The following is a 23,031-nucleotide window of genomic DNA, read 5'->3' on the forward strand; positions in this document are numbered from 1 at the left end:
CCAGAAACAAAGGGCTCCCAGACATAATGTGCCCAGGAACAAGTGAGGGCTTCAATATGAGGTAGACCAAAAATCAATGAGCAAAGGTTCCACTGGAGCAGACCCTGGGTGGGGTTAAGGGGCACCCCCTTATTTCACTGAGGGTCCACCACAGAAGATATTGTAAGTAGAATATTAAATTGCTTATATTTTAAAATTTATTTTAAGTTATCTCATTTATTAATGTCAGAGTTTCGCTATGTCAATTACAGATGGTAGGCATAAGGGTATTGGCATATTATTTTAATTGTGTCTCTGCTATGGAAGGTCATATGGAACCTATTTCTAGGTTTAACAATGGGAGATCAATGCTTCAGTTAAAGTCTTTTCACTTAAATTTAGACTTTCAGGAACGCAACCGTGTCTTTAAGTGAGGACATCCTGTACCTATCTTTACTGAGCAGTCTGCAACAAGTTAATTTGTAAGACACTGGCAGTAATGACATCCACACCTTAAGATCGAGCTACAGCAGCAAAAGTTGCATTCCCACACCCTTCCCACCACCCCCCCCAACCGAGTTGAATGACTAATCCAAATGATTGAAAACAAAAAAAAAGTGCTGGAGATCACAGTGTTTCAGGCAGCATACGTGGAGAGAGAGCAAGCAAACATGTAGGCTAGATGACTCTTCATCACAGTCATCTAGACTCTAAATGTTAGTTTGCTCTCTCTACACGGATGCTGCCTGGCCCGCTGTGATTTCCAGCAACTGCAGTAACTTGCTCCTGCTAATCCAAGTTATTTCTTTCGGGAAGATGTTTATATTTCACAATAGGTCAACAAATACCTTGAATGAGTAGGAAAAATGTTTTGGGACTGGAACTTTTCAGATAATTATTCATCTGTACAACTATATTGTAATGCTAATAAGGTTGTGTAGCATCTTCTCCATTAAACAGAAGCCTGTTTCACCTCCCAATTAACATTTTTACATGAATTGTTTCCCACTGCACCTGTCAAATACCTGGCAGTAAAGAATATTTGAATCTAAACTGCTGGACCCAATTGGAGCTTTCAATTACACACCAATTCAATCAGCTTTGTGGATGAAAAGAAACCTTTTGCTTCTCATTCAATCAGGACCCACCATCCCTGGTTAATTAAGTTTGATGATTTCTCTAACCTTAAGGAGAAAAAGTATATAGCAGCACGAAGATGAGTGACAGGTTAGATGATTAGTCAGAATATAAAGAACAATAGAAAACATCTAAAAGGTTAAGAGGAAGAAATCAGAGTATGATAGAATTCTTTCTAGAGATGTAAAAGCAGGTCACAAGATTCGCCACAGGTATTTAAAAAGGAAAAGAGTAAAGTCAGAAACAAAAACAGAAATTGCTGGAAAAGCTCAGCAGGTCTAGCAGCATCTGTGGAGAGAAATCAGAGTTAACATTTCGGGTTGACTGGCCTGAAGTAAAGTGAGTATTGTTTTCTGGACAGCAAGAATGGTAAGTTAATGTAAGATAGTGAGGAAATGGCAGATGAAGTGAACAGATGTTTTGCTTTTGTTTTTATTATAAAGTGCACAAAAAATATTCCAGAAATAGCTGGCAATCAGCTGATGGAAGGGGAACTCAGCAAAATTACTATCACAAGGAAAGTAGAATGAAGCAAACTGGAAATGTGAGCTGGCAAGTCTCTGGGTCCAGGTGGGCTTCGTGTTAAGGTTTTAAGAGAGGTGGCTAATGAGGTAGATACATTGGTGATAACACAGTATGGAGCTGCAGGAACACAACAGGCCAGGCAGCATCAGAGGAGCAGGAAAGCTGATGTTTCGGGTCGGGACCCTTCTTCAGAAGAAACATCAGCTTTCTTGCTCCTCTGATGCTGCCTGGCCTGCTGTGCTCCTCCAGCTTCACACTGTATTATCTCAGACTCCAGCATTGGCAATTCTTACTATCTCCAGATATGTTGGTGTTAATTTTCCAAAATTTTCTCGATTCAGGAAAGGAAATCAGCAAATATAACCTTTCTCTGCTGAATTTCCAGAAGGCATTTCATAAGGAGCCATGTCAAAGGTTATGATGGAAAAGAAAAGCTAAAGTGCAGGAGGTAACATATCGGCATGGATAGAAGACTGGCTGCTGGAAGGCAGAAAACACAGTAGGCAACAATGGGTCTTTGTCTCATTGGCAGGATGTTATAAGTGGAGTCCTGCCGGGGTGTGCACAGGGGCCTCAACTTTTTACAATTTCCATCAACGACTTATACGAGGGGAGTAAAGGCATGGTAACTAAATTCACAGTTGACAGCAAGATAGGAAAATACATTGGGAAGACACAGAAGTTGTCAGAGTTGGAAAAAAAATCTGGCAAATCAATGGTCACTTTGACAAAAGAATTAGAAAAAAATTATTACTTAATTACAGAATGATTGCAGACTTCCAAGGTGCAGATGGATCTCGGTATTCTAGTCCACAAATCACAAAAAGTTGGCAATCAGATATAGCATGAAACTAAGGCAGCTAATGGGATGCTATACTTTATCAGGACTGCAATTGAATGGAAAACTAAGGATGTAATATTTCAGTTATTCAGGGCACTGGTGAGACTACATCTCAAATACTTTGTGCAAGTTTGGGCTTGTTTAAGGACGGATATAAATGCCCAGAGGTGGTTCAGAGGTTTACTAGATTGATACCTAGAATGAGCAGGTTGTCTTATAAGGAAACGCTGGACAAGCTGGACTTGTTTCTGTTGGAATTTGAAAGTACCAGGTGACTTGATTGAAGAGTACAAGATCCAGAACAATCTTGACAAGGTGGATATGGAAAGAATGTTTCCTTGTGAGTCAGTCCAAATGTGGGGAACTGTTTAAAATTAGGGGTGGCTCCTTCAGGACAGAGATGAGAAGAAATGTTTTGTCAAAGTTAAGGTTTTGTCACTTTGGAACACATTGCCTTGGAACGCAATGTGGATGCTGGGTCATTGAATATTTTTGAGAGAGCGCTAGACAGATTCTTGTTAGGCAGAGAAGTCTAGGGTTATTGGGGGTACATGGGAAATTGGAAATCAAACACAGATAGATCAGCCATGATCTTACTGAATGGCAGTGCAGGCTCAACGGACCGAACGGTCTACTTCTGCTCTTATTTTTATATTAATACTAGACATTTCCTTCATAACATCCAACAATAAAAAAAACTAAGCTAAATCTGGCACCTAACAGGACAACTAAGATCCGAAAACTCATATCACATTTATGGTTTGGCTCAGACGTTACATATCTTTAAATGATCAAATTAGCACAAGTTGAATTGGAAAGACTGGAATAGCCACGTACCTATGAGTCTGGCTAATTCACAGAGTCCCCAAGGAATGTGAATGGGCATGGCTGCACCGGATGTTTCCTGCAGGGCGATATTGGATAGGTGGTCGGAGAAGCGGCACATCTGCTCAGTGACAGTGGAGTAGCACAGGTTGAGGAGGATATTGAGGCCCAGTGGTTTCAGTGAGGAGATGTGAAATTGCCAGTTTGAGTCATCAAACTGAATACTAGCCGGGTTCTGCTGGTCTTGTGACAGGCTCAGCATTTCTAAGTGGTAATCACAGATGTAATCCTCTGCTTCCAGGCCCAGGTCTTCACCAATACCACTCACCTGTAAATAGTGCAGAATCAGAATCAAACTTATTTAGGCCTTTCAACACATGCTTTTGGTGTGTCATGGTTTCCTGAATGATTCATCAACCCATGAGACCATAAGAAATAGGAACAGGATTAGACCAATCAGCCCCTCAAGTCTGTTCCACTATTCAACAAGATCATGGCTGATCTGACACTCATGTCCACTTTCCTGCCCTTGTAAGACCACCCAATATTATAAAGTCTACTGTTGACTGCTTGGGGTACCAGTGGGAGCAGGTATGATACTAACAGGAAGATAAGCAATTCATAGACCACAAACATGCCTCTGGCTAGGGGCTTTAAATAAATGTTGCCCTATATTCAACTTACCGTAAAAAGAACTCCAAATGAATACTCGGTCAGCCAGAAATGCCAAGAATTTTTATATAACTGAGCTTCCTTCATTGCAAGAAGAAAAGATGAGTTTAATCATAAACCCAATTTTTTTACGAGGACATTATCAGAATTCACAATAATCATAAAAATGGAGATGGACTGCACTACCGTGCTTGGTATCAACTCAGTGCTCCCTCACAATAGTCATGTCTTCTGCTCGTCATCCACCGTCACTACCTTTCCACTACACTGCCATTGCCAAAACACATCCAGCACTTGTTTGTCAACAAACCTTTTTCCACAAGCCAACAGGCCTTTCACACATAACAGCTGCTTATCTAGTCATTACCTGTGTCACATCATCCTCCCCTCCTTCTGTGTCTTTGCTGAAGCTGACATTGGAACCTGACAGGTGCTTGCAACGTCGATTCTCACTGCGTTTCCTCAAACGTGGAGTACTTTCAGTCTTCTCTTCTTTGTCCTGTCCCATTTCATTGGTGACGTGTACAAACTCCAGACCAGTGGTGGGCAACAGAGCATCAGCCTCCCTGGGCTAGACATTATTCAAATACATGGGTCAAAAAGTTAATGTTCCTTAAAAACAGTATCATAGAATCATGCAGGAGAGTACATTATTCAACGAATATATTCCCATGGTTATGAGCACTGATTTGCGTATTGCTATGATGAACTGGAGCCCATCCCAATCAATCACCTAGATTTTTATGTCCAGAATTTGATCAGAATATGGGGAGTTACTTATTTCAGTTGCAGCAGTAATAACTGTAGGTTTTTTTGGTTGGAAAGACAGGGGCTCTTATGTTCCCTTTGCTCCTCTGGGCTGGTGACAGGAAATATGATTACGCATGGTCAATTGCCATCTTGGAGACTTCATGCATGACACCAGATAAAGTCAGGATCTGACTCAGGGTCACGTTCAGCATGATGAGATCATCTCCCAACAACTGCATATGGTAAATGACCAACTGGACGGTGATCACTGTCTATGAAACTGTACTCCAGCAGAAGTCAGCTGTGTTTGGTGAGAAAGGGGGTAAAAGGACCAAAACAGAAGGAGCAAACAATATTGACAAATACATGCACTACATATAGGACCATACAGTATATATGACAACCCATTTCTATCTCAAAGCACAGCGTACTGCACTAAACTATTAACTGCGGCAGATTTTAAAAGATAGATTACAGAATAAGTTAGATCCTCACCTCATCCTTCTCCTCTTCCATCTCTGGATGAAGAAAAGACCTCATGGACAAATCATCTTTCAGGTCCTCTAGGCTGTCATGGGGTGGTTCCACACGTCCACTGAAAAACAGAACTGTTTCTGGACTGGGATTGGGCCACGACAGTATCCCTTGCTTGTCCACACAGCAAAGTACCTAAACAAATAGAATGACAAGATAAACGTATATATGCTAAATACAGGCTCAACGATTTAAGTTCAGTAACAGCCAATGCTGAGCAAGCTGAGGCAAGCCAATATTCCAGATCATGAGCTTGAAACTTTGAACAGGGAAGGCTAGGGTGTAACTTTCAAATGGATTTTCAAAGGGTTATGAGGAAAAAGCAGGAAGGAGGAGTTGGGGATTATCAGATCAACCACAAACTCATTGAATGGCAGGGCAGACTCAATGGGCTAAGTGGCCGACTTCTGCTCCTAAAAGTTATGGTCTTATTATAAACAGAAGCATTTTCCCTCTTCTGGGATAAATCTAGTAGATGGGGACATAAGCTTAAATATACAGCTAGGCCAATCAGGAGAGAAGTTGGAGAAACACATCCTTTTGATGGGTAAAGTACAGAATTCTTTCCTACAAATAGCAGCGTCTAGGTCAATTAATAATTTCAAACTTGAAAACGGAAAGAATTTTGCTAGCCGAAGTTTTTAAAGGAACTAGGATACAGGCTGTAACTTGTCAATCAGGAAGGTGAAGGAAGAGGAGAACTTGGTGAAATTACAATCACCAGCAAAGTTGCTCTGAACAAACTGATGGAGCTGCATGCTGACAAGTCTCCAAGTCCTGATGGACTTCACTAAGGTCATAAAAGAAATAGCTAAGTAGATAGTAGATGCGTCGATGCTAATTTTCCAAAATTCATTCAAATCTGGAAATGTTCCATCAGACCGATAAGCAAGAAATATGAGAGTTCAAGGAGGGAGAAAGAAAACAGGAAATTACAGGCCAATTAGCTTAACAATTGGGACAGAATGGCTCCTAGATAAAGATCAGTTAGCACCAGGGCCAGATCAACATCAAGGAAGGCCATGCAACATTCATAGGGCCAGGAATGAGCTAGCTTTCCAGTGTGACCACAATATTTTACCTTTGCATGAGGCGTGAAACTGCATTCAATCCTAGATTAAGGCAATCTGAAAACTGATTTTCCTGGAGCCAGTTAAATGTTTAATCTCTTACAAAAAAGTTGGTGTTCACAGAGCAGTCTTTCACTGAATCTGGAGTATCAAGCGTCAACTCTCCCTGTTGGCTCCTCAGCAGTAATATTTTGACAAACACCACCATTAAAACAATACGCAAAGCTGATTTTCACAGATTAGAAACATTTGCGCACTTCACACATCTGGCTTGAGAAAGCTCATGATAATTAGTTGCTACCAAGTACACAAAGTAAAGCCTTTTTCAAATACTCACTGTAACAGAACCCAGGTTCTGAAGCAGACTGGAAGTGTAGCAAAGGGTAAGGGACCTTCCTCGCAGCAGAGACAGAAAGTGACTCCAGATGCATAACATCATTTCCTGTCAGGGAAAAACAAAACTTACCAAATTACAGACTAATACTGCAGAATGGAGAGAGGGGGAGGAGGCAGGGCTGCAGACAGCTTTAAAAAAGTATAAGTACAGCATGTTCTGGTTCATGCTAAACACTTTACATACAATTATTGCACCCAATTACCTCTTAGAAAATAACTAGCTGTTGGTTTATGTTAAACAGTTCATGTTGGCCTCATCTATTTTAACCTCATTTAGATCATACTTTGCTTGTTGTTCCTGATGTTCCATCTCTATTCTCCAGTTCACCCTGATACCTTCTTCCCCTTGTCTTCATACAGACATCTTCTCTTTTAGTTCACTCTCGCACCTTCTTCCTCTCCCTCAATTTGGGAGGACACTGGTCTTTCTTTCCCCTCAGCTCATGCTAGCACTCAAAATTCACAGCTCTCCTTTAGAAAACCCCAGCCTCACAAAACTAGTACAGAATTCCCACCAACAGCGTCCCCAGGGCAGCAATGCCACTAAGAATTAGAACGTTCTTTCTTGCTGTTTCAGGAAACAAGAGATCCTTGACACCAGCCTTGAGTTTACATCTGCAAAGCATAAAATACAAAATGGCTTGATTCTTTGACTCAGTGAAGTACGAGCATAGCAGTAATGCCACTGGATTAGTAATCTGGCGTCGTACATTAACATTCTGGGGATAAAGGTTTGAATCTCACTTTGGATGATCAAATTTGAATTCAGTAAGAAAAATGGAATTAAAAGCTAGTACAATGACAATGATGTAACAATGGTCTATTGTCATTAATATGCATCTGGTTGACTAACGTTCTTTAGAGAAAGAAATCTGCTGCCCTTACCTGGTCTGGACTACATTTAATCCAGACCTATAGCTATATGGTTGACTCTTAGCTGCCCTTGAAAATGATCAGCAACCAATCAGTTCAAAGTTAATAAGGGATGGGCCATAAACACAGGCCCTGCTGATTATATCCACATATACAAACTCAAAACATGGTGAAATAGGAAGTTGAATAATGAAGATTCAGAACTTGGCATCTTTAATATTTTTCTACTACATTCTGCATTAAATGCAGAAAAGCTATGCAATCTAAGGCATCAGGACAGCTAGCCAGGTGTCACATTAAATTATCTTTATCTAGCTGTTTTGGTCTTAATCTTTTAGTCAATTTTTTGTAAACAGTCAAACATTATGACAAATTGAAGTGACAGCTGGCTTGGATAAGTCAGAGCCTAATAGTTAAAGCAAAATTAGCAGCAAAATTCCTGGGCCAATAGTGTAATATGAAAACGTGAATACTGATCTCCTTGACACTGTTGGTTGGTGGTAGATAGAGAATCTGATATGACCAGGGAGCTGGATTAGTACAGATATAATGGATAACAGGAAGCTGGCTGGCAGGCATTACTAAATCTGACGGTAAAAGATTACATTTACATCAATGCAGCTGGTACAGCCCGCGAGAATTACAGCAGGCACATTTGTACTGACAATTTGCTCCTGTACCCAGTGAATAGCATATCTGTCAAAATCTGAATGTGAGCAATAATCACTTTCAGATACTTGGTCCCTGAGCTTTACGACAAGTTATTTCAATGGCACTGAGGGACCATTGTACCAGCGGACAGTGCATCATAAACCGGTCAACTATATTTCTTAAAATGTGAAATGGGATGGGGTCGGAGAAAGCACTAGTAATCCCAAATGTGGAGCAAACAGTAGCACAAAATCCCAGTAACTTCCCATTTCAGATGTTGGTTACTGTATTCATTGCACAGGGAAACTACTTATCTGCATTTAATTAGCATCAAGCACTACGTTCTCTTTAATTTTTCCTGCTGCTGCTTGGACCCCCCAAGGTCTGTGCGCGGCAGGGGCTTTTGGGACAAATTTGTTCATATGCCAACTGAAGCATGCAGATGCTCTGAGTGGCTGTGTGGCTGCAAAGCTCATAGGGAACATTGATTAGACTATGAATCACACTGCGAACAGCTTACTGAACTACCCAAAATGTGTGACCCATTTGATAGGGCTCAAGCCATAACTCTGTAATTGATGTTTATGGTATTGGTCAGTGGTCTGCCCAACATAGGTAACTGTTAAGGATTAAGTGAGAACAGTGTAATTGGTGGGGGCTATGTTATTTGCTCAAGAGAATGCATAGTTTCAGAAGAAACCATTCGGTTTTCATTTGATAAAACAACAGAGAAGTTTTTATAAACCCAACTGGCACAAATGCATCATTACTCTGTTGAGGACACTGTTGGAATAAAAATGGTGCATTTCGTTATTCCCAAATCCCTCCTCCTTTGAGACAATTCCCTTTCAGGGAAGGAATAAAGACACATCAGGAGAAATATCATTTGTGCTTCATGGTATGATTCCTTGATTGTCTAGGAAGATGTACTAATACAGAACTAATTTCTTGCCCATTTTAACAGACACAAAACCAAGAAGTTCCAATGTGATGAACTGTACAAGTAAAAGATGAGCCCAACTGTGCATGCAGGTGGTGCAATAATATTTCCATTACAAAGTTTACTTAAAAACAATGTTTTGATGTCACTTTATCTACATAACCATTCGCACTATTTCACAATCCTTTGCCTAAGGCCTCTGCTGGTGGCAGTCTCACTGGTACACAAACCTATATTCTGCTTATCAGCCTACATTAAGTAGGAAACCAAACCCCATGTTTATTACTGGATGTCACGATGTCACAATGTCACATTGCCAGGACAATTTTTTCAAAAGAACTCAAAAGTGGTGCTCCCCTTTCCAGGCAGCTGCTTGCAACTTGCCTGAAAGGACATAAATAACAGCTCAAAAGAATAAAACAGTTAACAGTGGCATCTAATTATATTCAAAGTAATTGCAATATAGTCAAGGAAATTCATTGCAGAAGATTCTCAAGCTAGACTGTGTAATTATACTGAAAATAAAAGTAAAATCATCAATACTAGTGGACAGATAACAGCAAATTACACTTTATACCCTCCAACTTCCCTCTAAAACATGCTTTGCGCGATAGACCATTCATTATTACAAAAAAATGAGTGACCAAAAATCTAATTGCACCAGGTGAATACAGATATAGAAAGCACATGAAAAGATAGCAGCTGAGGCTTGATGCAACGCAAAGTCTATACCTTTGAAGAAACAACTTCAGTGTAGCTGCTCAGGGTGTCCTCAGAGAATTTTGCCAGCTGGAAGGAGAGAACAGACAGTCAATTCCAATTAGAGCTAATGAATTTACACCTTTAAAACAAAATGTGAGAAGCTTACTTAGTGTAGAGTACAGAGTTATGCCTATACTCCCTCAACATTCCACTGGATTCATCAGCTCTCACCCCAAATACAATGCAATAGGGACATCCTTGGATACAAAGAGTGCATTGAAAGAGGTCAACTTGTCCATAGACAGCCCTTTGACCAACGAGCTGAAACCTTTCACCTAGTCCAGTAGAATCAATGTTACTTATTTCAGTTGTGGCACTACCTCCTGACCTGTACAACTGCATAATTAACTTCCTTGGATTTTTCCTCCATCCTGAATCACCTAGAGAACTAAACAAAACACCTGAAGGAACCTTAAGGACAGAGAATGTGACCCTTAAATGAATCAAGCTGCCTTGGCTCCCTTGATGGCCATTATTATTTCAGCGATTCTCCATCCCCGCCGGCACCAAAACCAACGTTTGAGCAACTATAGTGGAAAATACAACTGATAAGGCGTGAATGCCTAAGCATGTTACTACCTCAGCGGCTGTAACACAGCAGCCTTTATCATTCAAAATGTTGTATGAATGAAAGGCACACAAGTAATATCCCATTCCCCTGTCATCTCTGTGATTGTTGACTTACATTGGCTTGTCTGTCAAACACCTTAATTTTACATTTCTTATCCTTGTTTTCATTGTTCTCCCTGGTTTTTCTCCTCCATTTCTCTGTAACCTCCTCCACCCCAAAAAGATATCTGCACTCCTTTAATTTCGGTCCCTTGCACATGTCCAATATTAATTGGTCCACCATTATCGGCCATGCTTTTGGCTGCCTAATGTCTGAAATGCCACTCACACCTCCACACTTCATTTTCTTCTTTTAGGACACACCTTAAAAACTGAAGTATCAGTTATCTGACTCAGTATCTCCTCACCCGGTTGATGTCACATTTTGCTGTTGAATGCCCCTGCAAAATGCCTTAGCAAGTTTCATTGCATTAAAAGCATTATATATAAACAAACGTTTTGTTGTTAAATCTTGAAAAGTCAGTTTATAAAAAAGTTTTCTTAAACCAAGTATCAAGCATGTATCACTCTCCACTTCCTCAATTTAGTTTGTTGCAGTCCCAATTTGCTTAATTCTAGGCAGAAGCCAAAAAAAACATACCAGGCCAACTGGAGGAGCTTTGCTGAACTGAGCGAGGACTCTAGCCTCTCCGTATGCTGTGACGAGCACCCACACCACAGGGAAGAGCAAGGGAAGAATAGGCAGAACCCCATTTACCTAAACACAAAAAGTGATTTATACTATATAAGCAAATGCAATAAATAATTCAGATCACACAATCACATACAAATCATTCAGATTAAAATCAACAAGTTAGCATTATTTGCAAGAAAGAATTAAGTGAGATTTTAGTTAGTTTAAATTTTTCCAAAGGAGCAAAAAGAAATCTAACATTTGCAGATTAAAATCCCTGTGTATTGGGTAATGATGAACTCAACCACAATTATCAACAGTTTATTGAATAAATGCAAGTAACTGGACAAGTATAATTTTAAGCATTGCTCCACTGGAGAGGGTTGGCAGGCAACAGGTGTAAAATTGAGCACAGTGCCATGGGTGCCAGGACCTACTCACCATCATGTTGCAATTTTACACACCAAGAGGGAGGCATCACATGCCTGGCCCATGGGCCAATTGGATGGTTAATGAATGGTCACTTAAGGGCCTCTTCCCACCCAAGCCGTAACATTTCTAACAGCTGGAGAAGGCTCAAGTGGGAAGCCTGATTGCTACAACTGATGGGAAAGAAGATTGGGCACCTCCATGTGCCCACTGGGTCCCAGAGAACACCCCCAATGTATTTGCCGTCACTTTAGTTCTCTTCTAAACCTGGCCTGTGTACAACGCCTCTCACACGGCAATGTCAGTCTGGCTCCACTAGCCCTACATTCCCATGACATTGCTCCTACCAGACCTGTGCCAGTTAATGTGAGTGCACATGTGTGCAGGGATTGGTGGGGAGAAGGTGTGTGGCAGCTGCAGAGGAGTGGCAGGTTCAGCCCTGACATTTACACCAAGGCGGAGGGGGCCGCCAATTCAACAAAGTTTCAATCCATATCGCTTCTCTCCTCCCACTGAGATGTGCACACAGCCACGGACAGAGAAAGGAGGATATCAAGACAACACGGTCATCACTGAATTTGTGTTTACACGTGACCTGATGCTACCTCCTGGAAATACTTCAAAAATACTTCACATACCATTGCTACCTTTGAAACGGAATGTCTTAATATGCAGACAAACAACATGGTGCACTGTTGAACAGGGGATCCAGAGAACTGCTTTCTGAATAGTGACAGAGAGCTTCAGTGTTCACCTGATCTAGTGAATGCCAATTTTTTTTTTTTTAATATTCATGCATGGGATGAGGATGTCATTGACTTAATGCCCATCCCTAATTGCTCAGGGGGCAATTAATTGCTGTGGGTCTGGAGTCACACGTAGGCCAGACCAAAGACAGCAGTTTCCTTCCCTGTAGGACATTAGTGCACCAAATGAGTTTGTCTAACAATGGAATTTGTTTCCAAAAAAAAAAAAAAAAAAAAAATCTGCCATGGCAGGATTCAAACCCTGGTCCTCAGAACATTACCTGGGTCTCTGGATTATCAGTCCAGTGATAATACCACTAGGCTGTTGCATTGTTGCAGAATTGCAGGATATGGCTGAACATTTCTCCCATAGATCACCTCTGACAATGCAATACCTTCACTTTAGTAATATATTGGAATATTAGCCTAGCAGGCTATTTGATGAGGTCCTAGTGGGAGACATTTAATATCGTCCTGCAATGAAAAACTTGCACTATTGCTTTGAATTATGCGAAGGGCAACAAGCTTACCTGAAGCTGAAAGAAAGTGAACTGCCAATTGCCAATTCCAGGTGCTTTGAGTGCAAAACGCACAGCATTTGTAATCAGAAACAAAGCCTTAAAAAAAAAGGAACAGGCATAAATCACGGGTAATTTTCTTCATGGTCAACAGGCAACCACTGAACATATCACAGCAGGAGATCGAACACCAGAATCATCATAGTCAATTACCTGCCCAAATAGATTCAACGCAGCTATTTTGAAATGTATTCATTTTTAGTAGTGTCTATGTAAAGCCATGGGCTACAACTGGAGGTTACAGCATGTCAGCATTTACTGAATAGTTAGCCACTAAAGAATAGCCAGAGATGTTTCATTTTCTAGCATTTTCCAGTAAAGATTCCTTTAGGCTTACTTTGCATGAAACAGTCCTCTTAACTATCTCTCAATATCATGAGGCTGAAACCTTGTTATGAACTGCAGCTTACAATATCAATACATTTCTAGATTAAATCCAGAGGAGAGTAAGATTGTATTCTCCAGGTGGTGGCCAGTTCTGGATTGACACTGAAAATTTAGCATTAGATCAAGAGAAATCGCATTGAGCAATTTCTACAAGTCTATGTAAATTTAGCCTCTCTAAAACGGCATTGATAATGTCACTTTAAATCGGTTTGCATAGTGACATAATTCCTAAATTACATAGCATTAATGGCATAGAAACAGGCTATTGGGTCCAACTGGTCTATGCTGATTATTATTTTTCATACAAGCATCTTTCCACCTGACTTCACCTAATTTTGACAGTGTATCCTTATTTATTTCTTCCCTTGCAATTACCTAGTTTCCCTTCAAATGCATTTACACTGTTTACCTTAATCACTTCAGCTGAAAGCAAAAATTTTAAGTGAATAAGTGGTCACTCATCATCACCAAAATTAGACCACAAATGTTTTCAGACCTTCGCAGGGTTTTAGATCCGAACCAAATTTCAAAAAGTTGACAAATGGTAGGGTAGACAAACAGGAGGCTGGAAGAACACAGCAAGCCAGGGAGCATCAGGAGGAAAGGAGAAGTCAACGTTTCGGGTATTACCCTTCTTCGGGACTAGATGAGAGGATAGAGGGAGCTGCAGATAAAGTGGGAGGGAGGGGGGTAGCAGAATGGCAGTGATAGGTGGACACTGGTGGTAGGTTGGTTGATGGGAGGGATGAATCCAGTTGGTGGCTGGAAGGGAGGGTCAGAAGGTGGAATGGAAGGGAGGGTCAGAAGGTGGAATGGAAAGGGGGTGGCGGGCTGGAAAGGGAGCCAGGGGATGAGTGGGAAGGTTATTTGAAATTGGAGAACTCAATGTTGAATGCTGTAGGGTGCCCAGACAGAAGATAAGGTGCTGTTTATCAAATTTGCGTACTGAATCGCTGAGACACTGCCGGAAACTGAGGACAGGCATGTCGGAGGAGTGGGAGTGGGAGTGGGAGGGGGTGGAGGTGGAGGTGGAGTTGAAATGGGTGGTGACCGGGAGGTTAGTCTGGCCGTTACAGGCCGGGTGAAGATGCTCGGCAAAATGATAACATGGTCTAATTTGGTCTCACTGATGTAGAGAAGACCACACCAGAAAACTGTCTCATCTGGAAGGACTGTTTTAAGCCCTGGTTGGAGGTGAGGGAGATGGTGTGTGGGCAGGTTTTGCAGATTTTATGGTTACAGGGGAAGGTACCGGGCGGGTTGGAGTGGTTGGTGGAGTGTGGCGTGAACTAAGGAGTGGTGAGGGAAATGGTCCTTGTGGAAGGCAGGGACGGGTGGGGAGCAGAAAATGTTCTGGGTGGTGGGATCCAATTGTAGTTGGTGGAAGTGTTTGAGGATGATATGTCGGATGTGGAGGCTGGTGGGGTAGAAAGTGAAGACAAGGGGGACCTTACCTTTATCACGTTTCGGGGCAGGGAGGCGGGGTTAAAGGCTGTAGAGCAGGGCATGGAGAAGGCGTGGTGGAGGGCTGTCTGGATGACAGAGGGAGGAAAAGGGTGTTGTTTGAAAAAGGCAGATATCTGGGATGCTTGGGAGTGGAATATCCCCTCGTCAGAGTAGATGTGTCTGAGGCGGAGGAGTTGGGAAAACGGGATGGAGTTTTTGCAGGGTGGGAGGTGGTGTAATCTAGGTAGTTATGGGAGTCTGTGCGTTTATAGTAAATGTCGGCCCATAAACTATCGCCAGAAATGGAAATGGAGAAGTCAAGAAAGGGGAGGGGGTGTTTGAGATAGACCAAATGAATTTGAAGGCAGGGTGGAAGTTATTGGCGAAGTCGATGAACTGGTATGGTCTTGGCTAGTGCTGTAGAACAGAGGGACAGAGGGGATCAGGTACAAAATTCTTTGAAGTTTGCATCACATATAGACAGGGTGGTTAAAAAGGCATTTGGCACACTTGCCATCATTGCTCAGTCCTTTGAGTATAGGAGTTTGGAAGTCATGTTGAGGTTGTACAGGATATTGGTAAGGCCTCTTCAGGAATATTGTGCCCAGTTCTGGTCAGCCTGTTATAGGAAGGATATTATTAAACTGGAGAGAGTTCAGAAGAGGTTTACCAGGAATGTTGCAGGGTATGGAAGGTCTGAGTTATAAAGAAAGACTAGATAGGCTGGGACCTTTTTCCTGGAGTGTAGGAGGTTGAGAGACATTCTCGTAGAAATTTATAAAATAATGACGGGTATAGTTAAGAGTTAATGGTCGCTGTCTTTTCCCTAGGATGGGGGATATCAAGACTAGGGGGCACATTTTTAAGGTGAGAGGAGAGAGATTTAAAAAAGACATGAGGGGCAAATTTTTACACAGACCGTGGTTTGCGTGTAGAATGAGCTTCCTGAGGAAGTGGTGGATGCAGGTACAATTACATCATTTACAAGACATTTGGATAAGTACATGAATAGGAAAGGTTTGGAGGGATATGGGCCAGGAGCACGCAGATGGGACTAGTTTAGTTTGGGATTATCTCGGCATGGACAGGTTGGACCAAAGGGTGTGTTTCCACGCTGTCCAAATCTAGGACTTTAAGATACAAAATGAACCATATCGCCACAAGACAGAATGCTGGCTTCAAGTAACAAAATCAAATATGTATGGATTGCTCACTGGCACTGGGACTGTCTTCTTTGGTTAGGACAGCAGAACTGTTTAACCCGTGGGCAGTTCCACGATCAAAGAGACCAAGAAATGTGCCAGGAAAGTGCTACAATGTTCTCTCAGTGGGGAACAGAACACCAGTATGAAACTCAACTATAAAATCAAGGCAACTTCAATCTCAGGGCTAAGCAGTCTTTCAGAGAAGGCAGGAATCCTCACTAAAGACTTTAGATTTGTGAGAAAGAAAATCAAGCGACAGTTGATTGGGGTTCCTGCTCCTGTCTGTATGCCAGTGACCTCAGCTGGAAAATACTCAAAGACAGGATAAGACCTAGCTCAGCTGCTTCACACACTGGATCAGCCTGCTGGATCTAGCTGGTTAGGTACATCTGAAAAAGATTTTATTGCAGATTTGATGCTCATGGGCACTGTCACCAGCACAATCCAAAGTCTACAGGATATGAAGGGAGCATATTTGGGAAGGTAACTTTACAAAAAGTTTTCTCCACACCGAGCAGCAAGCTTGCCACCTTGGATTTGAACTCTCTTTTTGGATATCCAGTGACCACAACAGACTGGGGTTTGCAGCATTTGGAATTGTAGCTTTATTCTTTTCCAGTGGAGAGTGAAACTAAGTCGAGAAGGAAAAACATCTTCGGGGTAAGGAAACACAGTGCAAATAAATCAACATACTAATGCAGTTGCAACATTACTGAAATACACTATTGAGCGTTGAAAGCTTTAGCTGTAAGGAGCTGAGGAACCAGTTACTCCAAATTCAGCTCAAAAACTACAAGTGTGGATATGAAAATGACTTACTTACCAGAACAAAAGGAACTGTGTATTTCTCCATCACTGACTGTACCGTGTACCGCTCGTTATCAAGTGCAGTGACAGGCCGAGATAGTGCTAGATCCAGACTCCGCCTGTGAAACGAGACAGGTATGACCTTTACACAGCAAACTGACTATAAGAGGGGGAAAAACACAAAGGACACTGATGCCACATACAGTTCTTCTATTCCCAGAGCCAGGGAGTCAGGCAACTAGAAACAAATAGCTAAGGAGTGGAAACTACAACAAGGGAACTCAGAGTGCAGACTTGCATGCATTAACAGTTTGCAATTCAGCTTGACAAATGGGATTACAATCTTCTTCTCCCTGACAGGTATAAGGCATGAAACTCTTCAGAAAAGCACTATAATTAGATTGAAATATCACATCTTTCTGACCTGTTTGATAACTTAATTATTTGCAAAAGACAGCTATTAAATGGGATCAAGAGATGGGCAAAGAAACATGCTCAAAGCACATTCGCACTTAAGCCTCAAAATCACTGGTGGACAAAAAGTTCACTCATGTAGTTTTAAGTTCTTTAGGATGAAATACTTGCAAGCCCAGGGGTGAAAGACAGGAACTGTCTTAAAATCAGGATACAGTTTGATTGCTGGATATGGTGTTAGCATCTCTTGCCTGATAGGGAGGAACAGAAAATCAGTCATAACTCCTACATTTCACCAACAGGTCAGCAATGCAAGTAAGAGGAATGGTGTGAGTACTGAGGCAGAATAGAACTGAGCTCCAATGCTTTATGTTGTCAAAGCAGCACGTTGATGCTTAAGTCTCGGCTATATGGAAGGAATGGCTACCTTATCCACAAATACAGTTGATTCATAAAATTTTAAATTGCACAAAATATTGTTTAGAAAATTCAAGATGTAGCAAAATTCAACTCGTCTCCATATGACGCATTTAATTCTTAGGTGCCTCAGTGCAACTGTAATAGTCTTAATAGTTCTGAAGAAGAGTCACCAGACTCGAAACATTAACACTGTTTTCTCCCCAGGCCTGCTGACTTTTACCAGCAATTTCTGCTTTTGTAATAGTCACTTATATGATAAATTCCAAGTCAGGCATACAGCCCAAAGCAAAACATTTTGAATTGGAAATTATTGGAATTGCAAGGAAATAAACTTTTCTCCCTGCACCCATTCCACTGAGGTGTCTCAATACAACTTCAGTAATCTCAACACTCACAATATACATTTTTCCTTGTCAGTCATGTAGCCAGAAAGTTCGTCAGTTTCCAGCCCTTCAGTGTATCGTGGCTGTGAAGTCCTAGACGCTGAACTTTCTACATTGTACCTGTGCGGCAGCTTCAGTGTGTCCCTCAGCACAAGGTGTTTTTGGTTTTGGAACGTGCTGATCTGCTACACTCAGTCAAGGACAACTCTGCACTGGAATACCAGCAAGAATGGTATGAGCCAGGTACAAGTAGGATCAACAATTATGGTTAGATGCATTACTGGAGACAGTGTCACAAAACCTCTCGCTGCAAACTACCACATGACACACAATTGCCACTGGTTCATCTGCCAGTTACACACCAACGCATGAGAATTAGAAAGGGAACGGATACATTGGTTCTGATATTTCTTGAGGTAATGGGAACAAGGAACACTCGGAAAGGCTAGAGAAGCAAAGAACCTGAGATGAATATTAATTCCCTGCTTCTCTTTCTTGCACATCTGGGCAGATTGAATCCAGTGTCAGGAGGTGACAGCAAATAAGCAGCAATCAGGAGGAAGAAATTATGTGTTTGGGCGAGTTGGATTGGAAAGAAAGCCTGGCAATAACATTAGGCACCAATGAGGGTGTGGCGGAGGTTACCAATTGCAGCAATGAAGAGACACTGTGATTGATTACCCTTTATCGATCTGAGCTTCAGAACTGAAATCTGAAGGAGGGTCTCTGGACCCGAAGTGTTAACTCTGTTTCTGTCTCCACAGATGCTGCTAGACTTGCTGGGTTTCTCCAGCAATTCCGATTTTGTTTCAGATTTCCAGTTTCTGACATTCTTTGGTTTTTTTTTGTTTAATGAAGTGCATATCTTCCTCAAAAATGGATCAGACATTTTGCTATACAAACTGCAAAAACATGGCGACAGGCCGGAAGTTGTAGGGCTAATTTAGTTTGAAGCCTTTTCACATCATCACAGGGGGTGGGAAGGATGGGTAACTATGCTGGGAGGCGAGAAGAGTACAACTGACTTAACAGAGGCTTTTGTTAGCCAACTGGATTAATCTTGACTGTTAATGATAGAGTGCACTTTTTCACTCATCAGCAATTTTTTATATTCAGTAAACTTGAAAAATGAAAAAATACACTATTCTGTTTATGATTTTTTTTGCTCCTTACTTAAGGAAGTGTCGAGACTAATTTTCAAATCCTGGTGACTTGAGAACAATACTAGAGGATTGGCAGCCCTAGACAGATTCCTGTGGAACTGCTTACTACAAACAGAAGAGCTGTAAAAAGACAAAACATCTGTAATCTAAATGGGTAAGAACAATTGTGTAGTTACAATGGCTACTTTCACGCAGAGAAATGTAGAAAATTGTCCCTTCAAGCATGCATCCCCATTCAATACGATCACGGCTGATTATCCAATTCAGGGCCCTGCTTCCCATCCACACCCTTTGATCCTTTTAACCTTAAGAACGATCTAACTCCTTCCTGAAAGCATTCAATGTTCTAGACTCAAAACATTTTCTGTGGCAGAGAATTCCAAAGACTTGTCTCAGTCCGAAATGGCCCACCTACATCCTTAAATTGTCTCCCCAAGTTCTGGACTCCCTGCTTATTGAGAAAATCCTTCCTGCATTTACCTTGTCTAGATCCCATTAGAATTTTGCGTATGTCTATGAGATACCCCTCATTCTTTACAAATCCAATGAATGTTCTCCTACCTGTAACAGTCTAGTATTTCTTCATACATCAGTCCTGTCATCCTTGGAATCAGTCTGGGAAACCTTTTTTGCATTCTCTCCAATGCCAGAACATCAGTCCACAAATAAGGAGATAAAAACTACACACAATATCCAACTACACAACTGTAGTCTTACCAAGGCCCTGTACAATATCAGCAAAACATCCCTACTCCTCTACTTAAATCTTCTTGCTATGAAGGCTAACATAACATGGTCCGCTTTTACTGTCAGTTGCACCTGTATGCTTACTTTCAGGAACTGGGGCCCTTTTCCAATATACTGCCATTCATATAATACTCCGCTTCCTGTTTGTGTTAACAAAGTGGATAACCTCACATTTATCCATATAATACTGTATCTGCCATGTACATCTTGAAAGATTAATGTATTAAAATTTACATTTTGGATGGCAGAGATGGCCTAGAAAAGAGGAGCAAGCAAAGCTTCGGTACTTTATGATAGCACTGTGCGCAGTGCTTGTATTTCCAATTTAGTTGAAATTCAGGATATAGAACATAGAATAATGCAATCTGGGAAGATAGTTATGGACATGAGAAATAGGTCTCAAGACAAAATCTTTAACACAATGCCTCATTTTTAACAAGTGCTTTCAACAGTCCCGAAGACAGATAATCATTCCAGTGTTTGAGCGAATAGGGGGTTTGCTTCCAAAGCCACACATTACTATCTTACTAAGAAATCTCAGAAGTAATTGGTCAGAAGGTACAATGAAAATCTTTAAGATCAGAAAGACTGAACACAGAAATTTGAATCAGTTAGGGAGAATTAACGTGGATTTAAAAGGAGCAGGACATGTCCAAAAATTGTAATACAATAATTTCAGGAAGTAATTAAGGTACCAGGCAGGTCTGAGTGTGTACTTTGTATGGTCTCCCAGATGACATTCGATAACAGACTGCTGTCTAAAAGTAAGGCTTGTGGAACCAAAGGCAAATTATTGACCGAGTTAGGAGATTGGTTAAGTAGCAGAAGACAGAGTGGGGATAATATTCAAATTGGAAGGAAGTAGCATCGTTTCAAATGGATCTTTGCTGAGGCTCAGCTGCTGTTATTTACTGATTAATTGGATTACAATGGAGAGCTGCATTGCCAGGTTTGTCATGACTCAAATATTGGCAGGGTAGACAGGAACATAAAATTACAAATAAACATGGAATGGACAAAATTCTGACAGATGGATCGCAATACAGGGAAGTGAGAGGTCATCCATTTTGAAGCAAAAAGAAGGACTGAATAAAGTACTGCTTAAATAGTGGGAAAAAAAGCTGAAAAGTGAATATCTGAAAAAAAAAGTCAATCTACACAGATCAATAAAATGCATCAATTAGGTCTACAAAACTCAGGACAAACTCAACCCGGTCAATTTACCATTCCACCAGTCTTGTTTGTGATGGAAAGGATTGTGACAGTGCTGTCAATTGCACTTGCTCAGCAGTAACCTGCTCACGCACGCTCAGTATGGATCCTGTTACAGTGATGTAGCTCCTGACTTCACTAAAGCATCAGTCCAAACATGGACCAAAGAGCCCAAATCCAGAGGTGAGGTGAGATGATATGAGATGAGTCTGCCCTTGACATTAAAGCAGCATTTGACTGGCTGTGGCATCAAGGAGCCCTAGTAAAGCTGGTGTCAAAGGGAATCAGGTGGAAAAACCCTCCTGGTTTGATCCAGGCCTATCAAAAAGGAAGATGGTTGTGGCTGCTGATGGTCAATCATCCCAGCACCCTGAGCATTATTACAGAACTTCCTCAGGGTAGAGTCATAGAGATGTACAGCATGGAAACAGACCCTTCGGTCCAACTTGTCCATGCTGACCAGATATCCTTTATAAATCTAGTCCTATTTGCCAGCATTTGGCCCATATATTTCTCAACTTTTCCTTTTCATGTGTCCAAACATCTCCAGTTGCTTCATTAACAATCTTCCTTTCCTCAAAAGGTCAGAAGTGGGAATGTTCACTGATGATTGCATGGTGCTCAGCGCCATTTATGATTCCTCAGATAGGACAGCAGCCCATGTCTACGTAGCAAGTTTCAAGTACATAAGAAATACTTAGGCTTAGGTTGATAAGAGCTAAGTAATATTTGTGCCATACAAGTGCCTAGTAATGATCATCTTCAACAAGGAGAGGAAATCTAACCATGTGTCCTTGATATTCAAAAGCAATACCATTGCTGAATCCCCTACCATCTGCATTCTGGGAGTTATTATTGACCAGGAAGTGAACTGGACCAGTCATTTAAATAATGTTACTACACGAGCAGGTTAAAGGCTAGGAATTCAGTAACAAATAACTGATCTCCTAATTCCTCAAAGCCTGTCTACCATCTATAAAGGTACATGTCAGAACTTTGATGGAATACTCTCAACACTCAATAAGGTCAACACCATCCATGAGAAATCAGCACTTGATTGGTATCCCATCCACCAACAAACATTCATCCCTCCATCACCAACACACAGTGCCAGCGATGAGTACTATCTACACCATGCACTGCAGCAACTCATCATGGCTCCTTCAAGAGTACCTTCCAAATCTTTGAACTCTACCACCTTGAATGACAACGGCAGCATCTGTAAGTTTCCCCCCAAGCCACTCCTTGGAACATTCCTTCACTGTCACCGGGTCAAAATCCTGGAACACACGAACGACACTGTGGGTATACCCATACTATATGGACAGTAGCAATTCAAGGAGGGGAGGTGAATTTAAAAAAGGTATAAATAAATAAATAATCAAAAAGTATACAGCAATTAAACCACAGTCACTGTTTCTCACCTCAGCAAGCAACTGGTTAACAGCAAGCTCGGATCACAGCCTCATGTGTCACAAACATCAGGACAGGGTGACAGAAAAGGCCAATACCAGAGTAAATATTATGAAATAACAGACACAACCTGGGGTTCCCCAATCTCACACAGTTCACTCTTCTTGCCTTGTTCTTACATATGTTTCAGCAGAAAGTCGGGGCAGGGAACAGCAACACAATGTGCTTGGACATGTCCTCAAGTCATCAATGTGGGTAACCAGTGAAACACTGAAATTATCACTTGTCCAATGGCTCCCAGTCCAGTCTAATAACTTGCCTCCTGACATACCAGAAGGCAACATCACAAGTAGTTTGGCCACACTGAAGCCAACTCAGACTGCCAACCCATGAAGACCTCAAGATGCTACTGAATATACAACTCAAATCAAGAAAATATTTCTAAACTTCTGCACCTTTTTGAACATCGCAGGTTTAAATGAA

The 23,031-nt window shown here is 41.4% G+C and overlaps 1 protein-coding gene across 6 annotated transcripts in view; it reads right to left on the reverse strand.

The window, feature by feature from the left end:
• Nucleotides 1-23,031, reverse strand: part of tmem94 (transmembrane protein 94) — a 121,291-nt gene that overhangs the window by 41,380 nt on the left and 56,880 nt on the right. For all 6 annotated transcript variants that reach the window (XM_048610716.1, XM_048610717.1, XM_048610718.1 and 3 more), the window contains 8 exons: nucleotides 16,813-16,915; nucleotides 12,904-12,990; nucleotides 11,166-11,282; nucleotides 9,926-9,982; nucleotides 6,671-6,775; nucleotides 5,225-5,398; nucleotides 4,347-4,550; nucleotides 3,320-3,635 (listed from right to left, as the gene is read on the reverse strand). In XM_048610716.1, the coding sequence (XP_048466673.1) occupies nucleotides 3,320-3,635; nucleotides 4,347-4,550; nucleotides 5,225-5,398; nucleotides 6,671-6,775; nucleotides 9,926-9,982; nucleotides 11,166-11,282; nucleotides 12,904-12,990; nucleotides 16,813-16,915 (1,163 nt within the window). The remainder of the gene's footprint in view (nucleotides 1-3,319; nucleotides 3,636-4,346; nucleotides 4,551-5,224; nucleotides 5,399-6,670; nucleotides 6,776-9,925; nucleotides 9,983-11,165; nucleotides 11,283-12,903; nucleotides 12,991-16,812; nucleotides 16,916-23,031) is intronic.

This window comes from Rhincodon typus, chromosome 23, assembly GCF_021869965.1.
Source record: "Rhincodon typus isolate 14 chromosome 23, sRhiTyp1.1, whole genome shotgun sequence".
Taxonomy (NCBI): Eukaryota; Metazoa; Chordata; class Chondrichthyes; order Orectolobiformes; family Rhincodontidae; genus Rhincodon; species Rhincodon typus.